General features: G+C 46.0%; 1 protein-coding gene across 4 annotated transcripts in view; it reads left to right on the plus strand.

The window, feature by feature from the left end:
• CPVL (carboxypeptidase vitellogenic like) overlaps window positions 1–17,767 on the plus strand; it is a 392,151-nt gene that overhangs the window by 210,182 nt on the left and 164,202 nt on the right. For all 4 annotated transcript variants that reach the window (XM_063921970.1, XM_063921966.1, XM_063921969.1 and 1 more), the window contains exon 10: window positions 11,271–11,369. In XM_063921970.1, coding sequence (XP_063778040.1) covers window positions 11,271–11,369 — 99 coding nt within the window. The remainder of the gene's footprint in view (window positions 1–11,270; window positions 11,370–17,767) is intronic.

Below are 17,767 nucleotides of genomic sequence, written 5' to 3' on the forward strand. Positions count from 1 at the left end.
GACTAAAGGCCTGTACACACTGGTCGATATATTGGCCGTTCTCTTGAACGGCCGATATATCGCGGGACCATCGGCCAGTGTGTACGGCCAATACGTCTGTGAACTCCGTCGTTCACAGACGTATCGCGTCGGCCGCACAGCACAGCCGACGGCCAATATATCTACCGATATATTGGCGCGCCGCTGTGTGTGTACGGGGCGGGTGGCCGACCGCCCGTACACATGCTGCGGCGGCTGGCGGTGATTGACAGCTGAACTGGGCGGGCGTGTACACGCCCGCCCAGTTCATGACGGCAGTCCCCGACGGATCGGGCAGTGTGTATGCTTAACTCACTGCCCGATCCGTCCATAGATATATCTGCAGATCAATTGATCTGCAGATATATCTATTAGTGTGTACCCACCTTAACTGTCATTATGAAAATGGTGTAACCACTGTGGCAGTCCCGTAGTTATCACACTGTAATCCATTTTGTGTCTCGTATAGATATAAGGCAGTATGGGCGGTGTAATGGTTAGCATTACTGCCTCACAGCACTGAGGTCATAGGTTAGATTCCCACCATGGCCCTAACTGTGTGGAGTACGTATATTCTCCCCGTACTTGCCTGGGTTTTCTCCGGGTGCTCTGGTTTCCTTCCACAATACAAAAATATACTGGTAGATTAATTGGCTCCTGACAAAAAATTAACCCTAACGTGTATGTGTGTGCATGTAAATGTGCTAGGGAATATAGATTGTAAGCTCCACTGGGACAGGGACTGATGTGAATGGCCAGGTATTCTCTGTAAAAGTGCTGCGGAATATGTGTGCGCTATATAAATAACTGGTAATGAATAAATATAATGGGTAAAAATTGCAAGGAAATCAGCAAGGATCCCTTTTGAGATAGAAAGGTGTGTAGTGGATAGCTCCAATCCTGGTCTGAAAAATGCCTCAAAACGTAACCAGTATAATGTTGTGCCTGATTATTAGTGAATGAGTAAAGCTAGATACGTACTACGTATAAGATTCTGTTCAATCTTTCTGGTTGGAGCGAAAATCTGATGTACAGTATGTGAGCAAACGACAAGCAACATTTGCTCCCAAGAGCCGGTAAATGGGCCAAAATGGTGGTACGTATAAACTGTTTAAATCCGATGGATTTAACTAATTTGTCTGAGGTCCATTTTGTTTGTTTTCCAGTATTGGGGAGCAAATGGTCAGTTGTCATTGGCTCCCATACATTACCAGATTTTCGTTCCAACTAGAAAGATTGGACAGTTAATCTTAGTGTGTATCCAGCAAGCTAAGAAAGTTTCCACTGCTTGTGGAAATGCAGGAGGTTTCAAAGTTATCTGTGTACTAAGCCACCAATGGTTCAAATACATCTTTTTCCATCTTGTGAATTATAAACTGTCTCGCTTCCAATGAAAATCAGGATTTATTAAAAAATTTGTGAAATACTATATTGTGTGTTCAGTTCAGCCTTATGTCTTGGTAAATGCCACACTCTGTGGATGTTCCAAAAGCATGGATTTGTTTTAGCTGTTGGGAGATCTCTTGATCATGGATGTATAAAACAAAGGCCCTGATTCCGAGTTGATCGCTAGCTGCTTTCGTTCGCAGCGCAGCGATCAGGCTAAAAATCGTCACTTCCGCGCATGCGTATGCGGTTAAATGCGCACGGCGACGTACTTTCACAAAAGCCGATGCAGTTTTACACAAGCTCTAGCGACGCTTTTCAGTCGCACTGCTGGTCGCAGAGTGATTGACAGAAAGTGGGTCTTTCTGGGTGGTAACTGACCCTTTTCGGGGAGTGTGTGTGAAAACGCAGGCGTGCCAGATAAAAACGCAGGAGTAGCTGGGGAAACGTAGGCGTGGCTGGCCGAACGCAGGGCGTGTTCGTGACGCCAAAACAGGAACTAAATAGTCTGAAGTGATTGCAAGCTTAGGAGTAGTTCTCGAGCTACTCAGAAACTGCACAATCTTTTTTTTCTAGCAGCGCTGCGATCCTTTCGTTCGCACTTCTGCTAAGATATACTCCCAGAGGGCGGCGGCTTAGCGTTTGCGCGGCTGCTAAAAGCAGATAGCGAGCGAATAACTCGGAATGAGGGCCAAAGTTTGTTTAAAAGGTAGCTTAGTATACAATACAGGAGACTTGGTAGACTGGATTGAGCTAGAATTGGTTGCATTATTGTATATATGTATGCTTTAAGTGATGGATTTCGGTACAGTTGGAGTTTGTACACATAGGTGTAGAGTGCTTCAGTGGTATATAGACCTTTTATATATGAATATATTTTCAATATAAATAAAAATACAATTATTACTTAAAAAATGAGAGTTGGAGTTTGGCATAGAAAGGTATATGTGCTCGGGGGAGGAATCAGTCAGGTGGTTTAGTAGTTTTCAATGAACAGAGTTTTTCCAGAGAGCATTTAAAGGAGGCTGTCAGAAAGTCTGTGATACGATGGGTATTCAGTCAGTAGGTGCTGGCATGGGCGAGTATGAGGGCTAGTATAGGGTTTTGTAAAGTGGGTAAGCAGAAGAGGGACGATAAGTTATGTAGGATAAGATTTAAGATGAATGTTAATGAGGACAGAATGTGGAGTAGAATGTTCCCTAAATGGGGGTTTCCAGTAGGAGATGAAGTGTCTGAGTTTAACATTTTGGTTGTATCGTGTAAGAAGGGGATATATTCTGCTAGTTTTATAGGTGTAGGTGGCAAGATTTTTAAGAACCAGATTGGCGGTCATGACTAGGGCTGACGTCTGGTGGAGTTTAGAAAGTGTGGTGGTTGTGCTGACATTTGGGGGTCCATATAGCAATAAATATTTGCAGCATATTCTGGTGGTAACTACAAATATTTAGTATTACTATGGGATGTATTACTGAGGAAGTCCAGCAGATTTCTCTGATATCTGCTATGATCCCTCCATTCCCGCTGGCAGCTGCAACCCCCGTAGGCTTCTGTGGCGGATACGATGTATCAAGCTCTAATGATGGCGTTAGCCCGCTGTAGCCTATGGACTACACATCGCATAATTAACCAGGAGAGGGTTTGATGGTTATTAGCAATGGTGCCATTTGTCCAGTCACAATACACCTTCACCACAGCAGCACGCAAACTGTTCACAAACTGCGCTGTTTCAGAAACGCTGCCTCCCTTGGCCCAAAGGCCTATAATCATCCTTTTTTGCAACTCCTGATAAATCACCCTTTTCTCTAACGTCCTAGTGGATGCTGGGGACTCCGTCAGGACCATGGGGAATAGCGGCTCCGCAGGAGACAGGGCACAAAAGTAAAAGCTTTAGGATCAGGTGGTGTGCACTGGCTCCTCCCCCTATGACCCTCCTCCAAGCCTCAGTTAGATTTTTGTGCCCGGCCGAGAAGGGTGCAATCTAGGTGGCTCTCCTAAAGAGCTGCTTAGAGTAAAAGTTTGTTAGGTTTTTTATTTTCAGTGAGTCCTGCTGGCAACAGGCTCACTGCTACGAGGGACTTAGGGGAGAGAAGTGAACTCACCTGCGTGCAGGATGGATTGGCTTCTTAGGCTACTGGACACCATTAGCTCCAGAGGGAGTCGGAACACAGGTCTCACCCTGGGGTTCGTCCCGGAGCCGCGCCGCCGACCCCCCTTGCAGATGCCGAAAAGTGAAGGTCCAGAAACGGCGGCAGAAGACTCTTCAGTCTTCATAAGGTAGCGCACAGCACTGCAGCTGTGCGCCATTGTTGTCAGCACACTTCATAGCAGCGGTCACTGAGGGTGCAGGGCGCTGGGGGGGGGGGCGCCCTGGGCAGCAATGATAGTACCTTATTCTGGCTAAAAATACATCACATATAGCCCCTGGGGGCTATATGGATGTATTTAACCCCTGCCAGGTCTCAGAAAAACGGGAGAAGAAGCCCGCCGAAAAGGGGGCGGGGCCTATTCTCAGCACACAGCGCCATTTTCCCTCACAGAAATGCTGGTGGGAAGGCTCCCAGGCTCTCCCCTGCACTGCACTACAGAAACAGGGTTAAAACAGAGAGGGGGGGCACTTATTTGGCGATATGTATATATATATATTAAAATGCTATAAGGGAAAAACACTTATATAAAGGTTGTCCCTGTATAATTATAGCGTTTTTGGTGTGTGCTGGCAAACTCTCCCTCTGTCTCCCCAAAGGGCTAGTGGGGTAGTGTCCTCTATCAGAGCATTCCCTGTGTGTGTGCTGTGTGTCGGTACGTGTGTGTCGACATGTATGAGGACGATGTTGGGAGGCGGAGCAAAATTGCCTGTAATGGTGATGTCACTCTCTAGGGAGTCGACACCAGAATAGATGGCTTATTTAAGGAATTACGTGATAATGTCAACACGCTGCAAGTCGGTTGACGACATGAGACGGCCGGCAAACATATTAGTATCTGTCCAGGCGTCTAAAACACCGTCAGGGACGTTATAATGCCCATTTTACCTCAGTCGGTCGACACAGACACAGACACGGACACTGACTCCAGTGTCGACGGTGAAGAAACAAACGTATTTTCCTTTAGGGCCACACGTTACTTGTTAAGGGCAATGAAGGAGGTGTTACATATTTCTGATACTACAAGTACCACAAAAAAGGGTATTATGTGGGGTGTGGAAAAACTACCTATAGTTTTTCCTGAATCAGATAAATTAAATGAAGTGTGTGATGAGGCGCGGGGTTCCCCCGATAGAAAATTATTGGCGGTATACCCTTTCCCGCCAGAAGTTAGGGCGCGTTGGGAAACACCCCTTAGGGTGGATAAGGCGCTCACACGCTTATCAAAACAAGTGGCGGTACCGTCTCCAGATACGGCCGCCCTCAAGGAGCCAGCTGATAGGAGGCTGGAAAATATCCTAAAAAGTATATACACACATACTGGTGTTATACTGCGACCAGCGATCGCCTCAGCCTGGATGTGCAGCGCGGGGGTGGCTTGGTCGGATTCCCTGACTGAAAATATTGATACCCTTGACAGGGACAGTATTTTATTTACTATAGAGCATTTAAAGAATGCATTTCTATATATGCGAGATGCACAGAGGGATATTTGCACTCTGGCATCAAGAGTAAGTGCGATGTCCATATCTGCCAAAAGATGTTTATGGACACGACAGTGGTCAGGTGATGCAGATTCCAAACGGCACAAAGATGTATTGCCGTATAAAGGGGAGGAGTTATTTGGGGTTGGTCCATCGGACCTGGTGGCCACGGCAACTGCTGGGAAATCCACCGTTTTTACCCTAAGTCACATCTATGCAGAAAAAGACACCGTCTTTTCAGCCTCAGTCCTTTCGTCCCCATAAGCATATCTGCCCAGGGATAGAGGAAAGGGAAGAAGACTGCAGCAGGCAGCCCATTCCCAGGAACAGAAGCCTTCCACCGCTTCTGCCAAGTTCTCAGCATGACGCTGGAGCCGTACAGGACCCCTGGATCCTACAAGTAGTATCCCAGGGGTAAAAATTGGAAAGTCGAGACGTTTCCCCTCGCAGGTTCCTGAAGTCTGCTTTACCAACGTCTCCCTCCGACAGGGAGGCAGTATTGGAAACAATTCACAAGCTGTATTCCCAGCAGGTGATAATCAAAGTATCCCTCCTACAACAAGGAAAGGGGTATTATTCCACACTATATTGTGGTACTGAAACCAGAAGGCTCGGTGAGACCTATTCTAAATCTGAAATATTTGAACACTTACAAAGGTTCAAATCAAGATGGAGTCACTCAGAGCAGTGATAGCGAACCAGGAAGAAGGGGACTATATGGTGTCCCGGGACATCAGGGATGCTTACCTCCATGTCCCAATTTGCCCTTCTCACCAAGGGTATCTCAGGTTCGTGGTACAGAACTGTCACTATCAGTTTCAGACGCTGCCGTTTGGATTGTCCACGGCACTCCGGGTCTTTACCAAGGTAATGCCCGAAATGATGATTCTTCTTCGAAGAAAATGGACGACCTCCTGATAAGAGCAAGGTCCAGAGAACAGTTGGAGGTCGGAGTAGCACTATCTCAAGTAGTTCTACGACAGCACGGGTGGATTCTAAATATTCCAAAACCGCAGTTGTTTCCGACGACACGTCTGCTGTTCCTAGGAATGATTCTGGACACAGTCCAGAAAAAGGTGTTTCTCCCGGAGGAGAAAGCCAGGGAGTTATCCGAGCTAGTCAGGAACCTCCTAAAACCAGAAAAAATGTCAGTGCATCATTGCACAAGGGTCCTGGGAAAAATGGTGGCTTCTTACGAAGCGATTCCATTCGGCAGATTCCACGCAAGAACTTTTTAGTGGGATCTGCTGGACAAATGGTCCGGATCGCATCTTCAGATGCATCAGCGGATAACCTTATCGCCACGGACAAGGGTGTCTCTCCTGTGGTGGTTACAGAGTGCTCATCTTCTAGAGGGCCGCAGATTCGGCATTCAGGATTGGATGCTGGTGACCACGGAGGCCAGCCTGAGAGGCTGGGGAGCAGTCACACAGGGAAAAAATTTCCAGGGAGTGTGATCAAGTCTGGAGACTTTTCTCCACATAAATATACTGGAGCTAAGGGCAATTTATAATGCTCTAAGCTTAGCAAGACCTCTGCTTCAAGGTCAGCCGGTATTGATCCAGTGGGACAACATCACGGCAGTCGCCCACGTAAACAGACAGGGCGGCACAAGAAGCAGGAGGGCAATGGCAAAAACGGCAAGGATTTTTCGCTGGGCGGAAAATCATGTGATAGCACTGTCAGCAGTGTTCATTCCGGGAGTGGACAACTGGGAAGCAGACTTCCTCAGCAGGCACGACCTCCACCCGGGAGAGTGGGGACTTCATCGGGAAGTTTTCCACATGATTGTGAACCTTTGGGAAAGACCAAAGGTGTACATGATGGCGTCCCGCCTGAACAAAAAACTGGACAGGTATTGCGCCAGGTGAAGAGACTTTCAGGCAATAGCTGTGGACGTTCTGGTAACACCGTGGGCGTACCAGTCGGTGTATGTGTTTCCTCCTCTGCTTCTCATACCCAAGATATTGAGAATTATAAGACGTAGAGGAGTAAGAACTATACTCGTGGCTCCGGATTGGCCAAGAAGGACTTGGTACCCGGAACTTCAAGAGATACTCACAGAGGACTCATGACCTCTGCCGCTAAGAAGGGACTTGCTTCAGCACGTACCATGTCTGTTCCAAGACTTACCGCGGCTGCGTTTGACGGCATGGCGGTTGAACGCCGGATCCTAAGGGAAAAAGGCATTCCGGAAGAGGTCATTCCTACCCTGGTCAAAGCCAGGAAGGACGTGACCGCACAACATTATCACCACATGTGGCGAAAATATGTTGCGTGGTGTGAGGCCAGGAAGGCTCCACGAAGAAATTTCAACTCGGTCGATTCCTGCATTTCCTGCAAACAGGAGTGTCTATGGGCCTCAGATGGGGGTCCATTAAGGTTCAAATTTCGGCCCTGTCAATTTTCTTCCAGAAAGAACTTCAGTTCCTGAAGTCCAGAAGTTTGTCAAGGGAGTACTGCATATACAACCCCCTTTTGTGCCTCCAGTGGCACTGTGGGATCTCAACGTAGTGCTGGGATTCCTCAAATCACATTGGTTTAAACCGCTCAAATCTGTGGATTTGAAATATCTCACATGGAAAGTGACCATGATGTTGGCCCTGGCCTCGGCCAGGCGAGTGTCAGAATTGGCGGCTTTGTCTCACAAAAGCCCATATCTGATTGTCCATTCGGACAGGGCAGAGCTGCGGACTCGTCCCCAGTTTCTCCCTAAGGTGGGTGTCAGCGTTTCACCTGAACCAGCTTATTGTGGTACCTGCGGCTACTAGGGACTTGGAGGACTCCAAGCTGCTATTTGTTGTCAGGGCCCTGAAAATATCGGTTTCCAGGACGGCTGGAGTCAGGAAAACTGACTTGCTGTTATCCTGTATGCACCCGACAAACTGGGTGCTCTTGCTTCTAAGCAGACGATTGCTAGTTGGATGTGTAGTACAATTCAGCTTGCACATTCTGTGGCAGGCCTGCCACAGCCAAAATATGTAAATGCCCATTCCACAAGGAAGGTGGGCTCATCCTGGGCGGCTGCCCGAGGGGTCTCGGCATTACAACTCTGCCGAGCAGCTACGTGGTCGGGGGGAGAACACGTTTGTAAAATTCTACAAATTTGATACCCTGGCTAAAGAGGACCTGGAGTTCTCTCATTCGGTGCTGCAGAGTCATCCGCACTCTCCCGCCCGTTTGGGAGCTTTGGTATAATCCCCATGGTCCTGACGGAGTCCCCAGCATCCACTAGGACGTTAGAGAAAATAAGATTTTACTTACCGATAAATCTATTTCTCGTAGTCCGTAGTGGATGCTGGGCGCCCATCCCAAGTGCGGATTGTCTGCAATACTTGTACATAGTTATTGGTACAAAAATCGGGTTATTATTGTTGTGAGCCATCTTTTCAGAGGCTCCGCTGTTATCATGCTGTTAACTGGGTTCAGATCACAGGTTGTACAGTGTGATTGGTGTGGCTGGTATGAGTCTTACCCGGGATTCAAAATCCTTCCTTATTGTGTACGCTCGTCCGGGCACAGTATCCTAACTGAGGCTTGGAGGAGGGTCATAGGGGGAGGAGCCAGTGCACACCACCTGATCCTAAAGCTTTTACTTTTGTGCCCTGTCTCCTGCCGAGCCGCTATTCCCCATGGTCCTGACGGAGTCCCCAGCATCCACTACGGACTACGAGAAATAGATTTATCGGTAAGTAAAATCTTATTTTTTCCCATGACTGCAATGAGTGAGTTGTGCAGACGGCCTATCGCTCACCTTACATACCCACCAAGCCAGTGCACAATATATGACTTACTTCATGGGCTATGCGCTGCCAACATCAAATGTAGGAGGTGGTCATAATAATGTGACTCATCGTGTATTATTTCTCAAACTACATGCTTATCTCAGAATATCTCCCAACCCAACCTCTTCGCTCTTTACAAGATCTACGTCTCTCATCCACACTCATTTATCGTTCCCATTTACGATTTGCAGGACTTTCTTCAGGCTGCACCCACTCTGGGGAATGCCCTCCCACACGCAATAAGTCTCTCTTCTAGTCTCCAAACCTTCAAGCATCCTCTTCAGGCAAGCTTATCAAATTCCGGAACCGCTCATATAACCTTCATAAGCTTTCCTGTCTAATAGATTTCCACCGTACAGTCCACACACATCCTCACACATTTTCTTTTGGCACTTTACATTCCTCGTGACCCTGGTTCATCATTGCTGTGTGGCCATATCATACAGCCCACCACAAACCTTTGCAATCTGGTGGACAATTATGCAATAGATGGCATCTATCCTTGTGTATCAATGCCTGTTTCCCTATAGATTGTTAGCTTGAGAGCAGGGCCCTGTCACTTGCTTTTCATGTGTCCCAGATGGCTAAATATACACTGCAGCTTTATTCTGTAAGGCTGTACACGCTTTTCAAAATCAGTGATTAATATAAAATGGTCACAGGGATGTGAGTTCTTGTTGAAGTAAAAAGTTGTATTACGTGATCTGTGCTTTAAGATACTTATATTAGCTCATCCCAGTGAGGTTGCCTGCCAAGTTTACATAATTTGTGCCACCTGAGTTTAAAGGGAGGAGCATACTTTTCATTTCTGCTCAGGAAACGGGTGTTTCGGCCCCAATGCATCTGCGATGTATTACTCTGTCACAGCTTTCGGTGGCGGTATATACTTTGCTATATATGACTTTTTTTTTTTTTTGTAGTTTTTTTTACAGATAGAAAATTATTATAATTTTTTTGTTGTTGACCACTGTGTCATTGTGTTGCCCATTTACCGGTATTGTATCACAGGTGTGTAGGTACCAAATACACAAGACCCGTGTTGGACTGGGGTATGAAGGGCCCACAGGGTAATGCAGTGGTAGGGGCCCATGTTTAGGGTGTGGCTAGCCTCCAGAGGGGGTGTGGCCAGCCACCACATAGATTTGGGTAACCATTAGAGAGTGCATGGACTTGGCCCCTTGTTAAATATTTAGTAAATACTGCGATTCCATGTATGATAATGAACCAGATAAATAACAGCAATGCTGATAATACACCATAGTCCTGTGTAGAATAATGTAAGATATGTATAAGTCTGGAACCTGATCCCTAGAAGAGGAGGTGAACCCTCAGGCAGTTGGGCCCAGCGGGTGTTTCCCCTGTACCCCTGTGGGCCAGTTCGACCCTGCACTAGACCTTTTCTTAAACAAAAGTTATTTTATGCTTATAAATTTGCCAGCATATTCCACAATACTGTGAAGTTGATGAATACCAGAATATTCCATGAAACAAGTGGTGTGTATTCCCTGCTGGCTACAGCTTGCAATCTAATGTAGTTGGGTAAGATTTATGAAATAGAGTAATGTAGCCATTGTTTTGAAAAGAAAGATTTGTGTACATTGCTTTAATTAAGACCACACATTGGATTATTTTCTGTTTTGCTGTTGTCATGAATGTGCTAGGAATCTAGAACTGCCAACATGACATAACTATGAGTTTATCATTTCAGTTGCTTTTGGTTAGTCTAATGTTCCATGGCCTATTTTACAGGCACAGTGATTCTACAAGTGATTACATTAATGAAGCTTTTACTGCTGAATTTTTGTTTCTCCTGGACCTAACAATTGAACATTCTCGCAAATGTTTTGGCGCAACACTAAAATGTTCCTTTCTCAAGTAGTAGTATTAATTACAACTTTAAACTTTCTTGCACTGGTAACACACTTCAACAAAAGCAGTACAGTATGTCATGTTATATTTATAAACTGTTAAATGTGGTAGTGGGAAAATCAAATAGGACTATTATTTGTTCTATTTTTATAGCTTGTTCACACCACCTCCCTTCTGTGAAGCTTTTCACACTTTAACTGCATTAAAGTGCAATACAGAGAGGTTAAGTAAGCCTCATAACTTCCTTTTGTTCTGAATCTTAATGCTGCGTTTTAGAGGTAAAAGAATTAGCACTAAGTTTTTGACTTACAGCTTGTTGCAACTACGTAGGTTCTGAAAATGCAGGACCTCCAAAGTCTATGTTGGTTCTCATGCATTTTTTTTTTCTTGCAAATTGGAGTAATAAAACTTTACGGTTAGAGAGGTAAAAGTAATTTTACTATAGAATATTGAAATATGGTAGCTTTAGTTTACATTTATTTTTACATTTTAAATCTTTTTTTTTTTCTTTCCGTTTATGCAGCTGCATGTGGAATCCTGTGAACCAATTTACAAGTTCGACTTTTTCTCCGTTTTTCCCATAGGTATTTGATTCATTGCTGAATGGTGACAGAACAGCATACCCTTCTTTCTTTCAAAATGTTACAGGTTGCAGCAATTACTTCAATTTTCTCCAATGCCAGGTAAATCTATTAGAGTACTTTAAAAGCTTAATATTTACTATTTGATTTGTACTTCTTGAAGAAATGGGGCAGCACAGATGGTGTAATGGTTAGCATTACTGCCTCACAGCCCTGAGGTCATGGGTTCGATTTCCACCAGTTTCTTCTGGGTACTCCAGTTTCCTCCCACAATCCAAAATATACTGGTAGGTTAATTAGCTCCAACAAAAAATTGCCCTAGTATGTGCGTGTACATGTGGTAGGGAAAATAGAGTAAGCTCCACTGGGGCAGGGACTGATGCGAATTGCTGAGCATTCTTTGTACAGTGCTGCAGAATATGTGCGTTATATAAATAACTGGTAATAGGATTTTAATACCTACTGGTAAATCCTTTTCTTTTAGTCCGTAGAGGATGCTGGGGTCCACTTCAGTACCATGGGGTATAGACGGTTCTGCAGGAGCCATGGGCACTTTAAGACTTTTCAAGGGTGTGAACTGGCTCCTCCCTCTATGCCCCTCCTCCAGACCTCAGTTATAGGAACTGTGCCCAGGGAGACGGACATTTCGAGGAAAGGATTTACTTTTATACTAATGGTAAGATTCATACCAGCTCACACCTCAACCAATGCCGCACAACATGGCATTTGACATGACACACGCCAACAGGCATGAACCATTTACAGCAACATGCTGAAAACAAATGAAACACAACTTGTGTAACTATAAAGAACAAACTGCAGGTAAAGTACGCACTGGGTCGGGTGCCCAGCATCCTCTATGGACTAGGAGAAAAGGATTTACCGGTAGGTATTAAAATCCTATTTTCTCATACGTCCTAGAGGATGCTGGGGTCCACTTCAGTACCATGGGGTTATACCAAAGCTCCAGTACGGGCGGGAGAGTGCGAATGACCCTGCAGTACAGATTGACTGAACTTGAGAACCTCATCGGCCAAGGTGTCAAACTTAAAACATAAAATTTAGCAAATGTGTTTGATCCTGACCAAGTAGCTGCTCGGCAAAGTTGTAAAGCCGAGACGCCCCGGGCAGCCGCCCAGGATGAGTCCTTTTTCCTAGTAGAATGGGCCTTCACCGACTTCGGTACTGGCAAGCCTGCCGTAGAATGAGCCTGCCGAATTGTCCCTCTGATCCAGCGCGCAATAGTCTGCTTAGAAGCAGGACACCCAATCTTGTTGGAGCATACAGGACAAACAGAGCCTCTGTTTTCCGTAATCGAGCTGTTCGTGCGACATAAATCTTCGAAGCTCTAACCACATCTAGAGACTGTGACTCAGTGAAAGTGTCAGTAGCTACTGGCACCACAATAGGTTGGTTTATGTGGAAGGACGAAACCACCTTTGGAAGAAATTGTTTATGAGTTCTTAACTCTGCCCTATCTTCATGGAAGATCAGGTAAGGGCTCTTGTGAAACAAGGCCCCCAACTCAGACACCCGCCTTGCGGATGCCAAGGCCAAAAGCATCACCACTTTCCAAGTGAGAAACTTCAATTCTATCTCCTGCAGAGGTTTAAACCAATCTGATTGAAGGAACTGCAACACCACATTAAGGTCCCATGGTGCCACTGGAGGCACAAATGGAGGCTGGATGTGCAGAACCCCTTTCACGAACGTCTGAACTTCTGGAAAGGAGGCCAATTGTTTTTGAAAGAAAACTGATCAGGCCAAAATCTGGACCTTGATTGATCCCAATCTAAGGCCCGCATCCACACCAGCCTGAAGAAAATGGAGAAAACGTCCCAACTCAGACTCTTCCGTAGGATCCTTCTTGGATTCACACCAAGACACACATTTTCTCCAAATACGGTGGTAATGTTTAAACGTTACTTTTTTCGTGGCCTGATTTAAGAGTGGGGATGACTTCCTTGGGAATACCCTTTCGGGCTAGGATCCGACGCTCAACAGCCATGCCGTCAAACGTAGTCGCGGTAAGTCTTGATACACACACGGCCCCTGCTGTAGTAGGTCCTCTCGAGGAGGAAGAGGCAGAGGATCTTCTATGAGCAACTCCTGAAGATCTGGATACCAAGCCCTCCTTGGCCAGTCTGGGGCAATGAAGATTGCTCAAGCTCTTGTTCTTCTTATTATTTTGAGAACTTTTGGAATCAGTGGAAGTGGAGGGAAAACATATACCGACCGAAACACCCACTGGGTCACCAGTGCATCCACTGCTATTGCTTGAGGGTCTATCGACCTGGAACAATATCTCTGAAGCTTCTTGTTTAGACGAGATGCCATCATGTTTACTTGAGGAAATCCCCAAAGACTTGTCACCTCTGCGAAGACTTCTTGGTGGAGGCCCCACTCTCCTGGACGGAGATCGTGTCTGCTGAGGAAGTCTGCTTACCAGTTGTCCACTCCCGGAATGAAAATTGCTGACAGCGCTCTAACATGTCTTTCTGCCCAGAGGAGAATCCTTGTCACTACTGCCATTGCCGCTCTGCTTTTCGTTCCGCCTTGCCTGTTTATGTACGTACGTACGTACGTACGTACGTACGTACGTACGTACGTACGTACGTGAAGGCCGTTGTAAATGGCTCTCAATTTCAGAACGTTTATGTGAAGGCAGGCTTCCTGACTTGACCATTTTCCTTGGAAGCTTTCCCCCTGTGTGACAGCTCCCCAGCCTCGGAGACTTGCATCCGTGGTTATTAGGACCCAGTTGTGAATCCCAAACCTGCGTCCCTCTAGTAGGTGAGAACTGTGTAGCCACCACAGGAGCGAAATCCTGGTGCTGGGGGACAGGATTATTTTCCGGTGCATGTGTAGGTGGGATCCAGACCACTTGTCCAACAGGTCCCACTGGAATACTTTGGCATGAAATCGGCCAAACTGTATGGCCTCGTAGGCCGCTACCATTTTCTCCAACAACCGAATGCATTGATGGATCGACACGCTTGTTGGTTTCAATATTTGTTTGACCATTTTCTGGATTTCCAGAGCCTTTTCCACTGGAAGAAATACTCTCTGTACTTCTGTGTCCAGAATCATTCCTAAAATGGACAATCTTGTCGTCGGTTCCAACTGCGACTTTGGAAAATTCATGATCCAACCGTGTTGTTGGAGTATTGACAGGGAGAGTGCGATGTTCTGCACCAACTGTTCCCTGGATCTCGCTTTTATCAGGTGATCGTCCAGATAAGGAATTATATTGACTCCTTTTTAACGGAGGACCATCATCTCCACCATCACCTTGGTGAATACTCTCGGTGCCGTGGAGAGTCCGAACGGCAACGTCTGAAACTGGTAATGGCAATCCTGTACTGCGAATCTCAGATAAGCTTGGTGAGGAGGATAAATGGGGACATGCAAGTAAGCATCTTTTATGTCTACTGAGACCATGAAGTCCCCCTCTTCCAGACTGGAAATCACTACCCTCAGGGATTCCATCTTGAACTTCAACCTTTTCAGGTAGAGATTCAGATTTTCTCTGGCTGGGTCCACAGGTTATCCACAGGATAACATTGGGATTTGCCGGAGCGACAGCGGAATTGGCACCAATCGGTCACGAGCTTTCTGGCCTCCCAGGATGCATCGGGGCTTTACCATATAAACCCGCCCGCTGACTCAGTCAAATCAGTTTTTTGTTAAGTGCGGCAAGGAGCCGGCCATGGTCACAGGGCTGCTGTTATAGCAGCCTGTAGCTTTTTATTATTTTATTTTTATAGTCTTACTATGGTTTTATTTTTCTTGAGTGACTTTTCTTAATAGCGTCTTAAACGCATACTAGAAAGAGTCGCTCCAACAACTCCCCACCAGGTCGCAGCAACGCTTACCTTCGCGGTACAAGCGCGGTCTCGACAGGCGTCTGTGTCGGATGATTCTAGCAGGTCCAGCAGACGTAACCAGACTGTGGCCGGAGCATGGGGAGAAGGTTAGGCATCGGTTTCCTCTTACTAGGGGTCCGGACACAGCTACACTGCATTTGGTGGAGACTACAAACAGTGTGTTGATGCGCTGAACACTCTCAGGTGCGACAGCGCTATGCTTTAGGGATCATAGGCGCCAGGACTAGGTTGAGGCCGCGATCCTTAAAGTTTAAGTCAGCGGGGGAATCAGATTCTCTCCTGGTCGCCCCTCCCCCAAGTTAATGACCAGTTTCTGCGCGTCTCCCGTCCATGAACTGAATGACCTCACTTCCGTCTCAGACGCTACCACGAGGGTACTCGGTCGCAGCTTAGACGCTGCGGTTGTGTACACTAGAGATCCCGCCTAGACCAAGTCGCAGACCTTAGCGTCTGCATACACGTGGCATTCACTGAGCGTCTGTGTCCGTTAGTGAGCGTCCGTGTCTTTCATCGGTTATCAGGAGCGGTAGTGTACATTAGTAGCATCTGAATCCACTCAGCGTCTTGCGAGCATATTTGTGGATATGGAAGTGTGGTGAGTCTCCCTGTATCCCGCTCTATGGAGGAAGGGTATACAGTACTAAAAATTCTCTCTACTTGATAGTATGAATTGTTACTTTTGGTACATAATGCATATGAGACCTGTATATTACTGTGTTCTGCATGTTATGTTTGAAAAAAACCCAGTTTAAAACAGAAATGCAATTATCCCACTTACTTGTAAGTTATTATGATGGTGATTGTATTCTCATATGACAATGTCTAATACTTTAACATGTGACTGACTGCTAGTATGTATGCTTACTTTTATAAGTGTTGTCAGTTCTGTTCTGAACCTCAAATCAGGTACAATGGATTGTGGTCAGATTGATATCACTTCTATATCTATATAAGTGATTTTCAGTCACAAAAGAATGTAGTATTTGTAAAAGTGGATTATTTACCTTGTCTGTGAGCGGCAAAAGTGACCCTACACCCTTAACATGCTTATCTGGTATGGTGATTTTGCATGGAATAGTTCAGTGTCTTACTTATGAGGGGCAATGCCCTGCTAGAGGGGTGTGGTCGCACAGGCCTTGTTTGCAATTGCTGGCAATGATTAGCACCTGCAGTTCTACCCAAAGCAGGGGAATAGGTTACACTATTAACCCATGCAGGCAGCTTTTACAAATAGCCAGGCTATTAAACAGCAGAACAGATGGGTAACCAGGGTAGATACATCCATGTTACAGACTACACAAGATGAATTCCAATACCCCATATGATGATCAGATATAGCTGACCTTATTGATGCCAAAGCAGTGTCAAAATCTGAGGCACCTGTATTTAAACAGTGCTCCAGCAATGCTAAAGGGTGCAAGTTCAAGCCTGGCCTGGAGCAGTTTTGTTAACTGTTTTAGGGATTCTTACTATCCCTTTCCAGCTGCGGACTGTTCAAAAAGAGAGAAGTTCCTCCTAGAGTAGATGCACATGTACTGCGACTTGTGCATAAATCTGCTTTGCCATTGTCATCTACCTCACTAAATGATGTCTCAAACAGAAGGGTAGATAGCTTCTTGAAAAATATATTTTCTCTATCATGAGCAGTGGTAAGGCCTGCTATGGCCTCGGCCTGGAGTGCAAGGGCAATGGTAGAATGGGGGAGGAACTAGAGAATGGCATCTCCCCTCCTACTAGGGAGCAGGAGTCTCATCTAGGTCGTATAAGACAAGCTGCCCAATATTTGGAAGAAGGAGCATTTGATGTGGGTACGATTGCTTCTAAAGCATCAGCCTTGACAGTAGCCGCTCGTAGAGCAGTTTGGCTACGCACTTGGAAAGCAGAGGCAGAATCCAAGAAAGAGTTGGAAGCATTGCCTTTTACTGGTAATATATTGTTTGGAAAACAATTGTCAGATATTCTAGAATCGGAAGCTGAATCCAAAAATGTCAGATTTCCGGCTAGTTAGAATCATAAGACTAGGGGATCAAAATTTCGGCCATTTCGATGGCAAGGCAAAGCTAAAGAGGAGACTAAGCAACCCCGGTTCAATAGATCAGCCAGGGGTAGGAAGCAATGGGCTAATAGAAAGCCAGCTTCCAAGCCTGAACAGACGCCATCAGCCTGAAGATACGGGCCTCCGCCTGGAGGATTCCAGGGTGGGGGGCCGACTCCTTCAGTTTGCATACATATGGCAACAGTCGTCGACAGATGCTTGGGTGCAGAAGGTGGTGTCTCTCGGTTATGGTTTCCCCTTCAGGAGGCAGCCTCCTCAAAAAGGGTTTTTTGTACCAGCCCGTCTCGAATAGAATCGAAAGCCAGGGCCTTGCAAGAAGCAGTTCAGAAATTGCTTCAGTCTGGTGTAATTATCCCAGTACCCCCGTTGCAACGGGGACAGGGTTTTTACTCCGATCTTTTCTTGATTCAGAAGCCGAATGGGTCGTTCCGACCAATCCTCAATCTCTAAAGGTTACGCAAATACATTTGGATTCTAAAATTCCACATGGAGACATTACGCTCCATAATTTTGGCCATGGAACTGGGAGATTACATGGTATCTCTGGATACAGGATG

This window comes from Pseudophryne corroboree, chromosome 5 (assembly GCF_028390025.1).
Source record: "Pseudophryne corroboree isolate aPseCor3 chromosome 5, aPseCor3.hap2, whole genome shotgun sequence".
Taxonomy (NCBI): Eukaryota; Metazoa; Chordata; class Amphibia; order Anura; family Myobatrachidae; genus Pseudophryne; species Pseudophryne corroboree.